General features: G+C 34.9%; 1 protein-coding gene across 1 annotated transcript; it reads left to right on the top strand.

The window, feature by feature from the left end:
* The first annotated feature begins 843 nt into the window (after positions 1-843).
* On the top strand, positions 844-15,515 carry LOC114315071 (receptor-like protein 4). Its single transcript, XM_028261640.2, has 9 exons — positions 844-1,149; positions 1,278-2,324; positions 3,424-3,574; positions 7,555-7,626; positions 11,539-11,607; positions 12,015-12,083; positions 12,413-12,490; positions 13,714-13,904; positions 14,842-15,515. The coding sequence occupies exons 1-9, from the start codon at positions 1,077-1,079 to the stop codon at positions 14,946-14,948; spliced, it is 1,857 nt and encodes a 618-aa protein (XP_028117441.2). The 5' UTR covers positions 844-1,076; the 3' UTR covers positions 14,949-15,515.
* Positions 15,516-15,801: the final 286 nt, after the last annotated feature.

Genomic DNA, 15,801 nt, shown 5'->3' with positions numbered 1-15,801 from the left:
TACAAACGTATCCCTTGAGATTTACTTAAATTACAAATTATCCTATGTGGTTTTAGAAATTACATTATGCCTCCTAAGGTTTCTAACTTTATAACAAATAGGTCATTTTATTAATATATCATCAAGTTAATTAACAATTTTTAATAATTTTAAAATTTTATTTCAATTAATAATTCAGATAATTTTATTATTGTATATGTGAACAGTTAGAAATTTCACTTTTTCAGTTAATTCTGTTAAATAAAAAATTCTGACAATGAGATATTTGTAATTTTTCAAATCACAAGGGGCAATTCGTATTTTAAACAAACCTCAGGGGTGTATTTATAATTTATCCTAAAAAACTACCAAAAAAAAAATCCAAAGTTTGAGCCTCGAAATAAAATAAATCTCGAGTTTTTAATTTTATTAATTTAAATTTTAATATTTTGATTTATTTTTAATTTAAATCATCTATCTATTTTTTTAAGTAAAACTATCGAAAATGTATTTTCTAGTTATTAAACTAAATGAAGATGAATATTTTAAACATTTTCTGAATAATTACTACATTGAGTGTAATAACTAAAATATATATTTTTCAACAGTTTTACTTAATAAAAATATATAAATGATTTAAATTAAAAATAAATTAAAAAATTAGAACTTAAATTAACAAAATTAAAAATTCACAATTTATTTTGTTATAATATTCAAACTCTAAGATTTTTTTTTATAATTTTCCTAAAAAAATTAACTAAAATATTTAAAAAATCACTAAAAAAGAAAAAAAAAATAATAGTAAAACAAACATGCTGCCCGTGAGAAACCAAAAACCAAACGAAGCGCAAATCAGCTCAAGCTGTCATCATCAATTCGTTTATTTCCCTCCCTCACCCCCGCCAATCACGCCTCTCTGTCTCTCTGTCTCTGTCTCTCTCTCTCTTAACCCCACTTTGTTTTTAATTTTTTTTTAAATTTTTGAATGGAACTCTGGTTTTTTATTTTAATTCAGTGTTTCAGTCATATCTTTTCCCTCTCTCTTTTATGTCCAAAACAAACAAACCAACCAAACACTCCACTCCCAACAAAAAAACATGTCTCTCCTCTTCCTCCTCCTCCTCCTCCTCTTCCCCTCTTCTCTCTCCTCCCCCTCCTCCTACCCCTTCAGTAAGCCTCTCTACACACACACACTCTCTCTCTCTACACACACATTATCTCTATCTCTATTCCATATCTCTCCTTAACTAACTTTTTAACTGTCACTAACTGTTTCTTTTTTTTTTTTTTTTTGGCAGACACTGCTTATTACATAGACTGCGGCGGTCCGACGAACTCGACCGACAAATTCAACACCACATGGCTCTCCGACCGGTTCTACACGGCCGGTTCGACCGGCCTCGTCTCGGAACCCCTCCTCTTCCAAAACCCCCAGGAAAAGACCCTCCGGTTCTTCCCCATCGCCTCCGGCAAGAAAAACTGCTACGTCATCCCGGTCCGGACCGGCCGGTTCTACCTCCGCACCTTCACCGTCTACGACAACTACGACGGCAAGGCCCGAGCTCCGAGCTTCGACATGTCCGTCGAAGGAACCCTAGTTTTCAGCTGGCGATCGCCCTGGCCGGAGGACATTTCTCGCTCCGGCGCTTACTCCGATCTCTTCGCCTTCATCTCCGACGGCGAAGCCGATGTCTGTTTTTACAGCATTGCCACTGACTCGCCGGTGATTGGTTCGCTCGAGCTCGTCCAGATCGATCCGGACTCGTACGATGCGGCCTCGATCGGAAACGACTCGGTTTTAGTGAACTACGGTCGGTTGAGTTTCGGCTCGGGCCGGTGGGGGCCAGGGTTCAACAACGACATCGATTTGTTCGGCCGATCCTGGCAGTCCGATGCCGGATTTCGGTCTCGGAACTCGGTTGGAGTCAAGCGCGTGTCAGTGGTGAAGAATGTCAACAATACGGATCAGAGTCCGAACTATTTTCCGATGAAATTGTACCAATCGGCGGTGACGGTGATTGGAAATGGTGAATTGGAGTACGAATTGCCGGTGGATGCGAAGATGGATTACTTGGTGTGGTTTCATTTTGCAGAGATTGATTCGGGTGTGACGAAATCGGGGCAGAGAGTGTTTGATGTGTTGGTAAATGACAAGAATGTGAGTAGAGTTGATATCTTCAGTGAAGTTGGGAGTTTTTCTGCTTATAGCTTGCATTATACAGTGAAGAATTTGAGTAGTACTAGTTTGATTGTCAAGCTTTCCCCTGTTGTTGGTGCACCGATAATTTCTGGGCTCGAGAATTATGCGATTGTTCCAGCTGATCCCTCCACTGTTCCTGACCAAGGTATAATATGAGTTTTAGTTTTTTCAACTTACAATTTTGCTCTGGGGTTTTGAATTGATTTCGTCTATTTAGTCCATCAAGTCTTCAATTTTTATTCATGTGGTTTGATTGGAAATGATTATACAATTCAATAACTGTTGAATCCTAAATTTAATGAAAAAATGTTATTTTAGAATTTGAGCAATTTAAATAATACAATAGAACACTTGTTTTTCTTATTTTGTTAAACAAACCACACACAACCAATTTAATGGGTGTTTGTTTGTATGATGTAAGTTGTTTAAATTATAAAATTATCTTTTTTGCCCATCAAATTAGGATTTAAGTGATTATTGATTTGTACAATTGTCCACGTGGACAGAAATCAGAAACTTTTGGACTAAATAGAAGAAGTTAATAATAGTTTAAGGGATAAATGTGAAATTAACCCAAATTATAATTACATATGTTTTTGCAATTGTGTTTTTGACTTGTTTGGTTGTTGAGAAAACGTAGGAAACTAGCTGTTGGGCATTTCTTGTTGGGTGAATACAAATATTATTTCCTTTTGTTTAAAGCACAATGAAAGTTTAAAGTCTTAAGTTATTTATTTGATACCTAATGTCAGAAAAATTAAAAATAAATATGAGCCTAATAAAATTATTGTCATTTGCCAAAGATAAAAATTTTAGGTTGCATTTGGAATTATGGATTTCAAACTTATGGATTTGTCATTAATCATTTAAATATTTGTAAGGCCAATTTAATGTTAAAAAGCTAGATTATTAATTTAAATAATGATTTCTCCCAAAAGGTATCGCACCTACCTCTATTTAATCATCCCATTTAAGTATTTCTATATGACACTAGCTAAGCCTCTTTTAACCCCTTCATTCCATCCAAATGCAGCCTCAAGAAACAAAAGCAATAGACAACAAAGTTTTAGCAATAGAAAACAGGGACTAAACAACTTTGTTGTCTTTTCTTTCATCTCAATTATCTTTAGGCTTAATAAGGAGCACGAAAGCTTAATAAGGAGCACGAAAGAAAACACCAATCTTAGCATAGAATGTGTTTGTTCCAATTGTGGTGTGTGGTAATTGGGCCTGTTTTTTTGCAGTGGTTGCTATGAGAGCTTTGAAAGAGTCACTTCGTGTACCAGATAGAATGGGTTGGAATGGTGACCCTTGTGCTCCTACTAACTGGGATGCTTGGGAAGGTGTTACTTGCTATCCCAGTAAGGACAAACTATCCCTTGTGATCTCTCAAATGTAAGCACTGCCTTCTCCTTTATTATGTATTTGCATTCATTAGGTTGCAGCTGAGAGTTTGAAAAATTATACCATAAGTTTTTACTGAAAAGCCAACTTGTTTAGGTAGATACTATAACAGCATTTGGGACCTGATAGTGACATTACTAAGCTATTTTCTTTGGAGAAGCCTGTGTAACTAGATCAAGAAATGGCATATAAATTTTGAACAGACGAAACAAGGACATCAACCAGTGTTGATCCCTGATGGTGTCACGTACTGCATGGCCTGAATCGAAATATACTTCTTGTAAACTTGAATGAAAAGAGTTGTGGAGGGACAACGGTGTGGTGCTGCTGCTGGTTAATATTTCTTCAATACTCAAGTCACAGAAATGTATATATTCAATATATGAAATTCATAAAGAGTCAAAACCTTTTGTCAATGGGTGCCTCTTCTTTTATGGGGTTGACAATTGCGGTTAGTTAGAGGTATAAATCTCTTGTTTTTAATGATTATGCTGATCCTGTGGCTCAAATTAACGAAGAGGGATCTTAGGCATGATTTAAGGGAGAGTGGTTATTTTTACTTCCAGTGTTCAAGTTAGTTGTTTGGCCTCAACTGCCAAGCGCTCTTTTGAGTAGAGACTCTCTTACTCTTCTTCTGGACTAAGCGGTCATGGTCAAGTCATGTTGCATTTGGCCAGTTTGATGCCCATTGTGGTTAGTTGTGTCCCATGTGGCCAACACCCCTGCACCCAAGAGGTTTGGTTGTACCATCCTGAGGCATGAATCTTGCCTTAACAACATTACCTCAACACCATACTTGATGCTCACCACTGTCGCTAGGTGCCATATGCCTCTCACTTAAGCATCACGCACATCACTGTTGTAAGTCCTTGGGATCCCATCGGGGTAGGTGCCTCAGTCATGGGATGCTTGATGTAGACTTGTGGATCGATGCTACTACTAAGGGATCGTCAAAGTTGCCCAGCACTCTCTTGGGGTGATCCCACTTTGAGCAATCTTACATATGAGAGAGGACTTTGCTTAAATACCAAGATTGACGAAGTCATTTGATACTTTGGAAAGTGTTTCACAACTAACCAATATGGAACCTTGTAAGTGTATCACTTCTACTCAATATAGTTTATGAGACTGAATGGGGCCCCATGACCCAACATATTATAAAAGGACGTCTTCCCCTCTATATGAAGCAATTTCACATAGAGCTCCTCCACTCCATGCATTAGAAGCTATCTTTCTCATTGCTACTCTTTCTCTCTACTCTAAGTCTGCTTTAGCTCTCTCCCTTGTTACCTCTGGTGGTCTCGTGTCATCTTAGTTCCATGATTCCCAACATGGCCCATGGTTTTCCCACAATTTCTGACTTCTTGGGAGATTCTAACAAGTGTCCTTGTGGGCTTGTATCTTTGAGTTGAACCACTTGTTTAATCCTACTGCCTAAATGGGTTGACACTTTTCTTTTGATGTGACCCATATTTTGAAATGGGTTGTGCCCTATAATTTTGGTGAGACCCACATCACTTTGGAGACTTTGACCATCTTGAATTTGATTAATCAAGAAAATTTACTTGTCCTAAACAATTGGATGGTGATTAAGCCATGTGAATTTTTTAATATTTTCACCTTACTTTCTCCCTCCATATCACTTAGAGATCTAGTAATCCAAAGGAATCGAGAAATTCAGCTTGGTTGATGGTGGGGTTGTTGCGAACAATCCTATAATGCTTTCAATAGAAGAGGTGTCAAGAAGATGAATAAAGGTCAACATCTTCTCAAGCCCAAACAATATTGGATTTTAACAGTTTTTTTGTTTTCTTCTTGGCTATCATTAAGGAAGGATAAAAAATTTGAAGTCAAAGATGGCCAAACATGGGGATTGGTCCTTTGGTTTATGGGCCAAAGAAAACCACCCCTTAATTAATGTTTTCTAGACTGCAATGGAAGCTATCTTTGATGTATACAACTTTTTTTTTCAAAGGCTCTTATTTCCCGGCAACTATCTCCAAATCTAGTATGAAAACTTAAAATATGATGAGGCCGTGATGGATAACTCAAACAAAGAAAACCTTGACAAGCTTGAGAAGGTTGAGAATATGCTCTTGGGCCTGTACATTTCTCAAGTTCACTTGGAAATTGGTTTGTATGAACAACATAAAGAGAAGGGAAAAAATTCTGAAGCACTAATTGTGTTTTTCAAAAGGTTATTAGATGAAAGGAAACTCCACCAAGCTCATCCCTCCCCGTAGTTGATAGTTTGATACCATTCATAGTTGATAAGAATGTAAAACTTGTATGCTCAATGCTTTACAATCGTGATACCTATGCTTGGGTATAAAAAGAAACTAACTGTTACTGTATACTTGATTTGTTGGTGATGGGCATCGAAGTGACCAGATTCAACACGGCTCGAGTATAAGCGCTCGGCTTGGATGAGGTGTGAGCTGAGTCACTGCTCAGAAGAATGCTTGGCCATTGCGGCCAAACAACTAACTGAACACCAAAGCGAGGGAAGGGTAACTCCTCTCCCTAAAATCACGCATATGATCCCTCACCCCTTAATTTGAGCCATGAGATTGGCTATTCACTAAAATCCAGCAATTGTTACCCCTAACTAACTACATTCTTCGACATCCATTGACAAAAGGTAGTTTACTCTTCTTGCATTCCTATTATTGAATATATTTATATAATACAGTTCAAAATCATTTCACTGACTTGAGCATTAAAGAAGCCTTGGCAAGTGCCACACCAGTGTCTCTCCACAGCTCTTTTCATTCAATTTTGTTGGAAGGTGGATTTTGATTTAGGATGCGCAATACGTGATGCCATTAATACCTGTTAAATTTTAATACATTACTTTGTTATAATGTGAATTTTGGCATAGACCATTTTGAATTTTATTATTAGCCAAGAAACTTTAGACAATAACTAACTTGAATGTATGAAACGTGTATAAATTGGAATTCAAGAATAGTCATGAAGGATTCATTTGTCTTTTTTGCTTCCCTCTTTTTCTTGAATATAAGTTTGGAACAAAGATGATTATGAACATAAGAAAATATATAAATGATTTATGTAGCTATATACCTCCCAAGACATCAAGTATATTCTTGCACTATGAAGAATGGGTACTTTGAAAAACATGATGTAGTTTGGGTATTCGTACTTTGCATGGTACTTTTGTATATGAACTGGATATTCAAAACACGTATCCAAAATTTTGATTCTTAATTTTTTCCGTACCTCAGAGGTGCTTAGTATATACTCAAGCCATACTTTAGCCAGAATAGTATTTTCTCTTATACAAAGGTGAAGTTAGTTTCATTTGACTTTTTTCAATGCTTAACATGATTTTGAAATTAAGCCTTTTTTTTTTTTTGTAGGTTTTTTAATATAATGACATTTGACTTTGGTTTATACATTGGTCTTGGCATTAAAATGTGATTTGTATGTTGGATCCTTAACCAAATAAACCATTTATTATCTAATTTTTGCATTTCTCCAAAACCGTATTCGTACCCTTGATTCTAATGATTGATGTACCTGTACTGTACAAGTTCCCGTACACCTACTTCATAGTTCTTGAATTGCATGCACAAACCTATACAGTAATGGCATCATTTATCTGCCCATTAATTTCATTTTAGTAGTGTGTTCATGTTAATTTAAAAATAAAAAAAGCATTAGTTGCTCTTTTCATAAATTTGTATGGTTATTTTTGGCCTTCATAAAGCAAATATGGTCTTTGTGTATCATATTTACCAAATGATAAACTTAAGTCTGTTTTTGGAACATTTCAAAACATTGGGACACAACGATTTACTAACGGATTTCACTGAAGGATTTGAACAAATTATTTCCAGCATTTTAATGTATTTTTTTTTTTTTCCTTTTCCCTTTGACTTATTTTTTATGAGCTTCAATGGGAGACCAGACCCATTGTTTATCTGATGTATTTATTTGTTTTTCCACAGAGATCTTGGGAGTCGAGGCTTGAAAGGGTATATTAGTGACCAGATTGGTCTTTTATCAAACTTGGTAAGCTTGTAAGTACCATCTATCAACTTGTTATGCTTTTAATAATATTTAAAAATAAACTTGGTCAGATAGTTAGCACACAGCTTCTACTTATCAAGAGATAAATCCATTTATGTTGTGATTGTTTGTCAATATATATATGGAGAGATAAGTAAAATGAGAGTTTGTTGTGAAAGGTGCCTATATTTGGTGGCTGCCTATTTTATGGTGACTTGGTGCTTTAAGGTGCTGGGTGGTTAAATGGCACTCACTTTTTGGTTGTATGACATGATTTCCTAATCAAGGATCGAAATTTCATTTTTGTATGTTGTTTTGGTTAGCTTGGAAACAGAATTGTATTGGAAAATTTTTCATAATTGTATTGGAAACACAAAGGGAATGAGGAAAAAAAATTGAAAATGTTGGAATATAAATGTTAATACAATCTCAATAATTAAATAATTGAACATGTTAATGTCTATAAGTAGTGAAGGTCATAAAAATAAAAAGTTCAGGGCATGTTTGATTAGTATGATTATAGTATAGGATTGAGATTGTTAGTCCATGGACTCACAATCCCATGTTTGATGGCAAATCTTATTAGCTGGATTACATGTACGGCAGACATTCAATCCGACGAAGTTGACGGATTTTTAATATTGAGAGGGGTTGGGGGGATCATAATTTTAAGTATGAGAGGAAAAAAATAAAAAATAAAAAAATAGTAAATGGTTATCTCATTAATTTAATTGGATAACTAATCTTACACTAATTCATGAGATTATTAATCATTTCACTATTAATCCTATTAAAGCCTTAGTCAAGGAAGAGGTTTGCCATTTTAAGGAAAAAAAACATTCAAAAATGCAAAATTATAGGAATGGAAAAAATGACTTAAACATGTTAGTTTTATTTTCTCCTCTTCTCCGATCTAGTTTCTTAGGTTCTTTATTAAATTTAGTACTTGTATTTATTTTTGAATTTTTCTTTTGATAAAAATTGGCAAATAGAAATGAGCATTATTAAATATTTTTAATAAGTGTCCAAACAGCTTATTGTTTCCGTATGTTTTGTAGAGTTTTGGTGTGTTTCAGTATATTTTGGTGCAAAATATTGGAATTCCAATATTCCAATAATGTTTTGTTTCAGTTTTTTAGGAAACGTTGTTTCTTTGGAAAAGAAATGAAATTTTGTTCCTAAGTGGGTGACAACTCCTTGTGTGCATTGGCTTGGTGATGTTTTCAGCCGAATATGATGACTAATAGACTTTGTTATAGAAGTAAACTAAGAACAGCCTTATTCCATCTGTTTCGAGAATGCTAAACTTAACCATTTCTTCCATTTTGCTTTATCTAGGGCCACTTAAATTGTGATGTCTAAGCCTACCATTGGCAGTCTGTTTTCATGAAACTTCACAAGTGACCTGATTACTTTTGGCTTTCTATTGTTCTTCCAGTGCCTTCAACTGAAAGTACATCACATCCTAAGATGCTGTCATTGGTTCTAGTTGTACATAACTAAACCATCTCATTTGGTTTGCTTTCATTTGTCCTCAATCAATGCTACCTCCGTCTTTTATCCTTGCCGATCTCATGTTCTGATTTTAAATATTAGGGCTGAGCAAGTAATCCGTGAAATCCGTAATCCGATCCAGTCCAGTCCAATCCGATAGGTTTGGATTGGTTTTTTGAATCCGCGGTTCGGTTTCGGATTGAATAATTAAAAATCCGTAGTCTACGGATTGGTTCCGGATTGAACCCCACGGTTCCGGATTGGAACCGATCCGGACCGTATATAAATAGTCTATATTTTTATTATACATCCTCCCCCATAGTATCTTCTCTTAATTCTATATAAAATCTAAACTCAAACCTAAAACCGTATAATATATTCTTTTATTACTTTTGTTTGTTGTTTTTTAGTTTTAATTTGTAATGGTTTAAATACTTATAGTGAAACCAGTTTTCTTATGGTTATTTAAATTTTAGAACAGTATGTCGCTATTATAGAAAAATATATTGTTATTGTGGAACTAACATAGTGCTATGTTTAAATTTTTATAAAATTAAAGTGTTATATATATTTTTTTGTTATTTAATTATGTGAATCCGTGGTCCTAAACCGATCCAATCCGTATTTAAATGGATTGGTTCGGATTGGTTCCATAATTTAAACGGATTGGATTGGTTCCAATTTTTTAGGAACCGTAGATAACGGATTGGTCCTGGTTTTATCCTAATCCGATCCAATCCGGACCATGCTCACCCCTATTAAATATTGTCATTTTGGTAACATTTTTCTCTATGGTGCGACATTTTGTTCAGAAATCATGGCCAGACTACCCCTTCCATGCTCACCCTATTTATGGGGACAAGGATATCTTTAATTTCCACCCTTGGGTATTACATGATTATCAATGTTCAATGTTCCCTTGTTTGCTTGAAGTTATATTGAACATCAATAGTCTTTCTTGTTCCAAATCTTCTAAATTCTCTTATTGTTGACCATCAACTAGTGTGTTACGTGAGGGAAATTAATATAAAGTATTTGTCTAGCCTCTTGGTATTAAACATTCAGTTTCCATGTGCTTATCTACACGAGAATAGTTTGGTGTGATAAGGCTTTAAATTATTAAAGACTGATTGTTGTAAAAGCCTTACCTGTTGGAGGACACTGTTAAATTGTTAATTCATTTCATAGAAATGCCCCCTACATGTAAAGTTAGGTATGACAGAGATCACCTTGGCCTTATAATGCAAAGTTGGGTTCATGTCCAAATAATGCAATTGTTAAGCTAACATCTAGTCTTATCCTCCAGCCTCAATTAAATGGAGCAACATTAAGGAATGTCCTTTGTCCCCGTACATGTATCGGATTCCCTTTATGAGGGGCCGTACATTTTGATGATCATATTATAATGGCGGTGCTGAAATTTGAGCATAGGATCTTCAAAATCTAATACTATGTTGACAGTCTAAGCTTTAGTTGATGAAAGAAGTACAACTTGTTACTTTATTTCATCAACATGGGCTATATATTATCAACAATTAGGGCATGCAGACGATTTACTCTACTCTTTGCTTCTGTGATTGGTTACAAGTAGATGTAGGTTTTACTCCGCATGAGGTTTGGGGGATGTCATAAGAAACAGTGTATAATCTAAGAGGCATTTAAAATTTTTGTTTTTGTTTTTGTTTGGTTTCAATAAAATTATATGTGAACGACTGTTATATTAGGAATTTCAACAATATCTTGTTAGTTGTAATGTATTGAGTCTAGTCGACTTGGAATTGGTTATTGCCGTAAATACATGAAAATTAATACCTACTTTTCTTAGCTTGGCTATGACACAAATGAAAGTGGGAGAAAAAAGGGAAAAAAAGAAGAGAAACTATACAGGGTGTTTCATCTTTTCATGCTTTCTTGGCCTCAGTGGTATGGAGAAGGATATGCTTCATGTGAATTCTCGTCACTTACTATTAGAAAGAAAGTAATACTAATAAAACCTTGTCTACAACTAGTTATCCCACAAATAAACAATTTGTTTGAGTCATTAATGATAAAATTTTGAAGACTGAAAATATGAAATGATCTTCAAGTTGAGTGAAAACAACTCAGATTGGGATATTCACTCAATTGAATCTGTTTGGTTTTGCATACTTGTCAAACAATTGGTTGATATATATAATAAGAGTTACCGATTGTTTCTTACATTTCTTTTAGAATTCCATAAACCTTTTTATTTGATTGCTTCAGTGTAAATATTGTTCTTAGCGATTTCTTTTTTCTCTATAACTAGCCTTAAATTTTTTTTTTCTTCGACTTGCATCTATGGTTCTTCCTTTGCTGTGTCAAACTTTATTCAAATGCATGCTCCTTTGCTTCTCTGGACGTTAATTTTGTGCACTTCTCATTTGGAAACATTTTTTTTTCAACTGCAGGAACTTAAGTACGAACTTTTTGGGAGGTACTCTACCCTTGGGCCTGGGTCAAAAGTCTCTTATAAAGCTGTAAGGTTACAAACTCTTAGTGCTTTAGGATTGCTATGTCCCCTTATTAGTGTACTCTTATAACTTACATTGCATTACTTCTTTAGAAGAACATCAATGAGTTGAGCACCAATGTCCCTCACCTGAACATCTCTTTTGAAATTTCCGCTGCCAAGTGGATGGATTTCAACTATTATCTTAGATTCATCAATTGATGAATATCTGATTTTTCTTATACTCACTTAGATTAAAACTCTCATGTATTATATTGGTCTTTTTCATTTTATTTGTTAATATGTTTCAATGTCCAGCCCCTTCCAGCAGCAAGGTGTTTTCCTAATACTATAACAAGTAGTGGCACACCTATTAGATCCATGTCTTCACATTTCTGTCATCTTTACTTATTGTTTTCACATCATTTGGTGTAGGGATTTGTCGAACAATCGGTTTACCGGGTCCATACCAGATAGTCTTGCTTCTTCAAATTTGCAGCTTGTGTAAGTTCAATGCCTGTGCTCTTATGTAGTAATAATTTTTTAAAGTATATTCAAAGACACCATTACTAATTTTTTCTAGTAGTTTTTTTTATGGATTACCAATTTAACATAACACTTTTTCTATGAACTTTTGAACTACCTAATTTCTGAAAAGATGAAGCAAGAAGCAGAAAATGAGTAAATGACTTGTCCAACTGAACTTGAACTCAAGTGATACCTGTTACTTATATATTCTGCTAATCATATAACTTGATTTGAGCGTTAAATTAAATGTCATGTGATAGCCCTTTTTGATCCACAACAGTAATACACACTTACCCACATTTCAGGCTATTGAATGACAACTTACTGGAAGGACGAGTACCAGAAGAACTTTATTCAGTTGGTGTCCATGGTGGATCTATTGAGTAAGTAGTACTTTAATTGCTCTGCTTGGTTTGCTTTTTGTTGGTTTTGAAGAATTTGTGGAATCTTGTAATCTACAACATATACAATACGTTTACCTAATGTTTATATGAATTAAGAGCGCGCGTGTGTGTGTGTATGTGAGAGAGAGAGAGAGAGAGAGAGGCTCTATTGACTTTCATTTTGCCCGTTGCTGTCTTCTTTTTTCCATTGTCCTTCTCCTGCTCTTATTTCTTCTTCAAACATTCTTGGTGCTTCTTGGGGATCTATTCTACTTGTTGAAGTTTTGTTTAAATACTAATGGTTTTCATGTACATATTTTCGCAGTGGTAAATGAAAAATCAGTATACTATTATACTAATTTAAAAAACAGATTCGTTGATGTGTTCATTGATATGGATTTTCTTTGGTGTTGTATGGTTAGTTAATTTAATCACATTTTTTAAATTGCAAGCATAAATAGTAATTCTAGCGCACACAAAGAAACTCCCGGTGTTTTATGTGAAAAACCCAACTGGTAAAGACCACAGGACCACAGTCTAGCCAACCAATCAACTATAAAGAACAAAGTACAAGTTGCAATTTACAAACCAACCATAATCGAGTTCACGGTGTCGAATACATGAACTTGCGGGTGTGCTTGCTCATTGTATTGACCAAATCTGTGATCTTTGTCTTCAATGGATGGTTAAGAAGTGTCAGGGATTATCTCATTAATAGAGTTTGAATATCTTATATTCTTATACCAAAAAATTACTTTCAAAAACCAACTCAGTCAAGTGATGAAAGATGTGTAAAAGTTGCTAGAAAATCACATGTAGTGGTCTGAAACTGAACAAACATTAATTCCCAACTACTTGGGATTGGGAGTTTGATTGCACCTATTCTTATTGGCTGCTGAGTTCTATCTGAGGCTATTTTTATCTTGAGATTGCTTACGAACAGATCAAATTGGGAGATGTATCACCTCCGAAACTGTCGCAATGCCGTAGAGAAAGAGCTTTAAAGGGCACACATTTTGCAACTTTGATCAATATTGGGTGTTTGTAATATTTGTGAAATACAATTTAAATAGTTTTAGCAATTTTTTCAATGTGATAAATTTAGTGTTTTAATAATTGCCAGCTACATGTGCTGTTCTTACCGAAGTATTTTGGAAATTTGGATTTACCATTTGTTGTTCATTTCCACTTTTCTGATGTGATATCATTTTTGTCTTTCACAGTCTCCATGGCAATAAAGGCTTGTGTGGTGTACCTTCTTTGCCAGACTGTCCTCTCTTATCCACTGGTGGCAAAATTGCAGTAGGAATATCATCTGTGGTCACATTTTGCATTCTTTTGTTAGTGATATACATATGCTTCATCCGGAGGGGGCGTAATGATTATGAGTTTGGTTTTCCTCAAGAGTTGATGGGTAAGTGTGTATTTGTTAAGAGTTACCTACCCGTTTTTCATTTCCTGATCCTATTTTATGTACTGTATTTGTTTGGGTGTTATATTTTGCTATCGTCTGATTGCCCTACCATCTGCTGCATTTAGTTCTTTATTAGGATAGAAAAACACACTTTCCACAAGTTCACTATTAATTGCAACAACTTAACTTTAAAAGCTAGTCCTGCTGAAATTTTGACATTGACTTTGACAACATGGCTTTAGAGCACACTGGAGGCATGGATCACAGAAAGTGTATTGACAGATAGAGATTTATTTTGAATATGGACCCCACCATAACTGGGTGTAATCTCAGCCATCCATTGCATTTTCTGTGGACCATTCTGCAATCCATTTTGTATTCCTATCCTAGCATTGCTCGATCATACAACTTTTTACTTGTTTAAGTTGGGATTAAAAGTCAAGATTTTGGATGGTGAGCAGTGAGCAAAATTCCTTGTAATGTTAGTTCCTAGAGTGTCATATGCCTTTCTTCTGTTTAAGTTGCCACCATAGCTGGACTTTAGTTTTTTTCCACTTCTGCTTCTTAAAAGCGTACTTTTGTTCAGGCTAATGGGTAGGACTATCAAGTGATCCTTACAATAAACCGAAGGAATGACTCAATTCGGACTCGTCTGCACTTGTATTTCTCTGTTTGGAAGATAATAGGATATAATTTCTAAAATAAATATCAGATGGATTTTGTGTGTTGGGAGCTCTTTGCCATCATTCTGTTTAATGTCGTATTTTTTTTGCGTAACCATACATTGTACATGCAGGCATCAATTTCAATGATTGCTCGATTATTTACTACTCACAAAACACATTTCTCTTTATATTTGTCTGCAACGTCAATTTCTTAATTAATATGTTAATGTTTCTTTTTTTTTTTTCTTCTTTTTTTTTGGGTTTGTTTTCAGCACTTGCTGCAAAAAGGAACAGATATGTTAGGCAGAAATCACTGATGGACCTTGAAATGGAGAGCCAACACGCCAAAGGCTTCATACCGAATTTGAACTCAAGTTAAACCAAATCTTTCCAAATGGGAAAAAACACAAGATTTTGATCGACTTCTACTTGTCACTTCGATATAGTTGATACAAATCGCACAGGTACATGATGTGAGGAAAAAAAAGGTACCACTGCTTCAAAAAGATGAGACTTTGAGATTTTTGGCTTTTTCCAACAATTTGAATCAAAATTGGGTCTCGAAAAAACCCACATTGTTTTGTAGGATGCATTGCATCTCATTCATATATCACACTGAACAACAAAAGCATATACCCTCCAATGTATCATACCGGTTTTTCGGCATATGATGAATTTAAGATATGAAATCAAATTTCAGTGCATATAGACAGTAAATACCCAGCATTGGTAGTACCGGGGTGGTCCCGGGAACATTTTCACTGCATGATCATGCATATGGTCTGGCAGATCCTTATCTCAAATGCTTTTCTCTGACAGGTTGAGCTTGGAAATAGTTATTTATTAATTAAATATATACACTCTGTATTTCACATTCTTCTGTAAAACTCTTTGTAAAGTTGTTTAATATTAATACCCTTCATGGCTTGTTCTGTGTTGAGCATTACACAGTCAGTATTCATAATTTCTGCAGGGATGTTACTGTTATTTTTGCTTGAAGTAAGTAAATTTTGTTGTAGTATACTTGGGCTAATATTCTTCATGTGAGCAAATAATAATACTTTTTTATGGGAAAATACGTGGCTTAATATAAAGTACATTGGAGTTTAAAATAGATTTGAAAAAGGAGAATTAAGTACATTGGAGTTTAAAATAGATTTGAAAAAGGATAAAGAAAATATCTACGCAAGGAGAATGAGTCTCCACATAAGGAGAAAAATAAAACTCCATGC

The sequence above is a fragment of the Camellia sinensis genome, chromosome 10 (assembly GCF_055761805.1).
Source record: "Camellia sinensis isolate YWXY chromosome 10, ASM5576180v1, whole genome shotgun sequence".
Taxonomy (NCBI): Eukaryota; Viridiplantae; Streptophyta; class Magnoliopsida; order Ericales; family Theaceae; genus Camellia; species Camellia sinensis.
Note: the sequence above shows the minus strand (reverse complement) of the source record. Positions and strands in the feature narration are given on the sequence as shown.

Bases quoted from the DNA above. Each gene is read 5' to 3' on its own strand.
- LOC114315071 (XM_028261640.2), top strand. From the start codon at position 1,077: ATGTCTCTCCTCTTCCTCCTCCTCCTCCTCCTCTTCCCCTCTTCTCTC. The intron at 2,325-3,423 runs GTATAATATGAG...GTTTTTTTGCAG, and splicing joins CTCCACTGTTCCTGACCAAG to TGGTTGCTATGAGAGCTTTG. The intron at 12,084-12,412 runs GTAAGTTCAATG...CCCACATTTCAG, and splicing joins TCTTCAAATTTGCAGCTTGT to GCTATTGAATGACAACTTAC.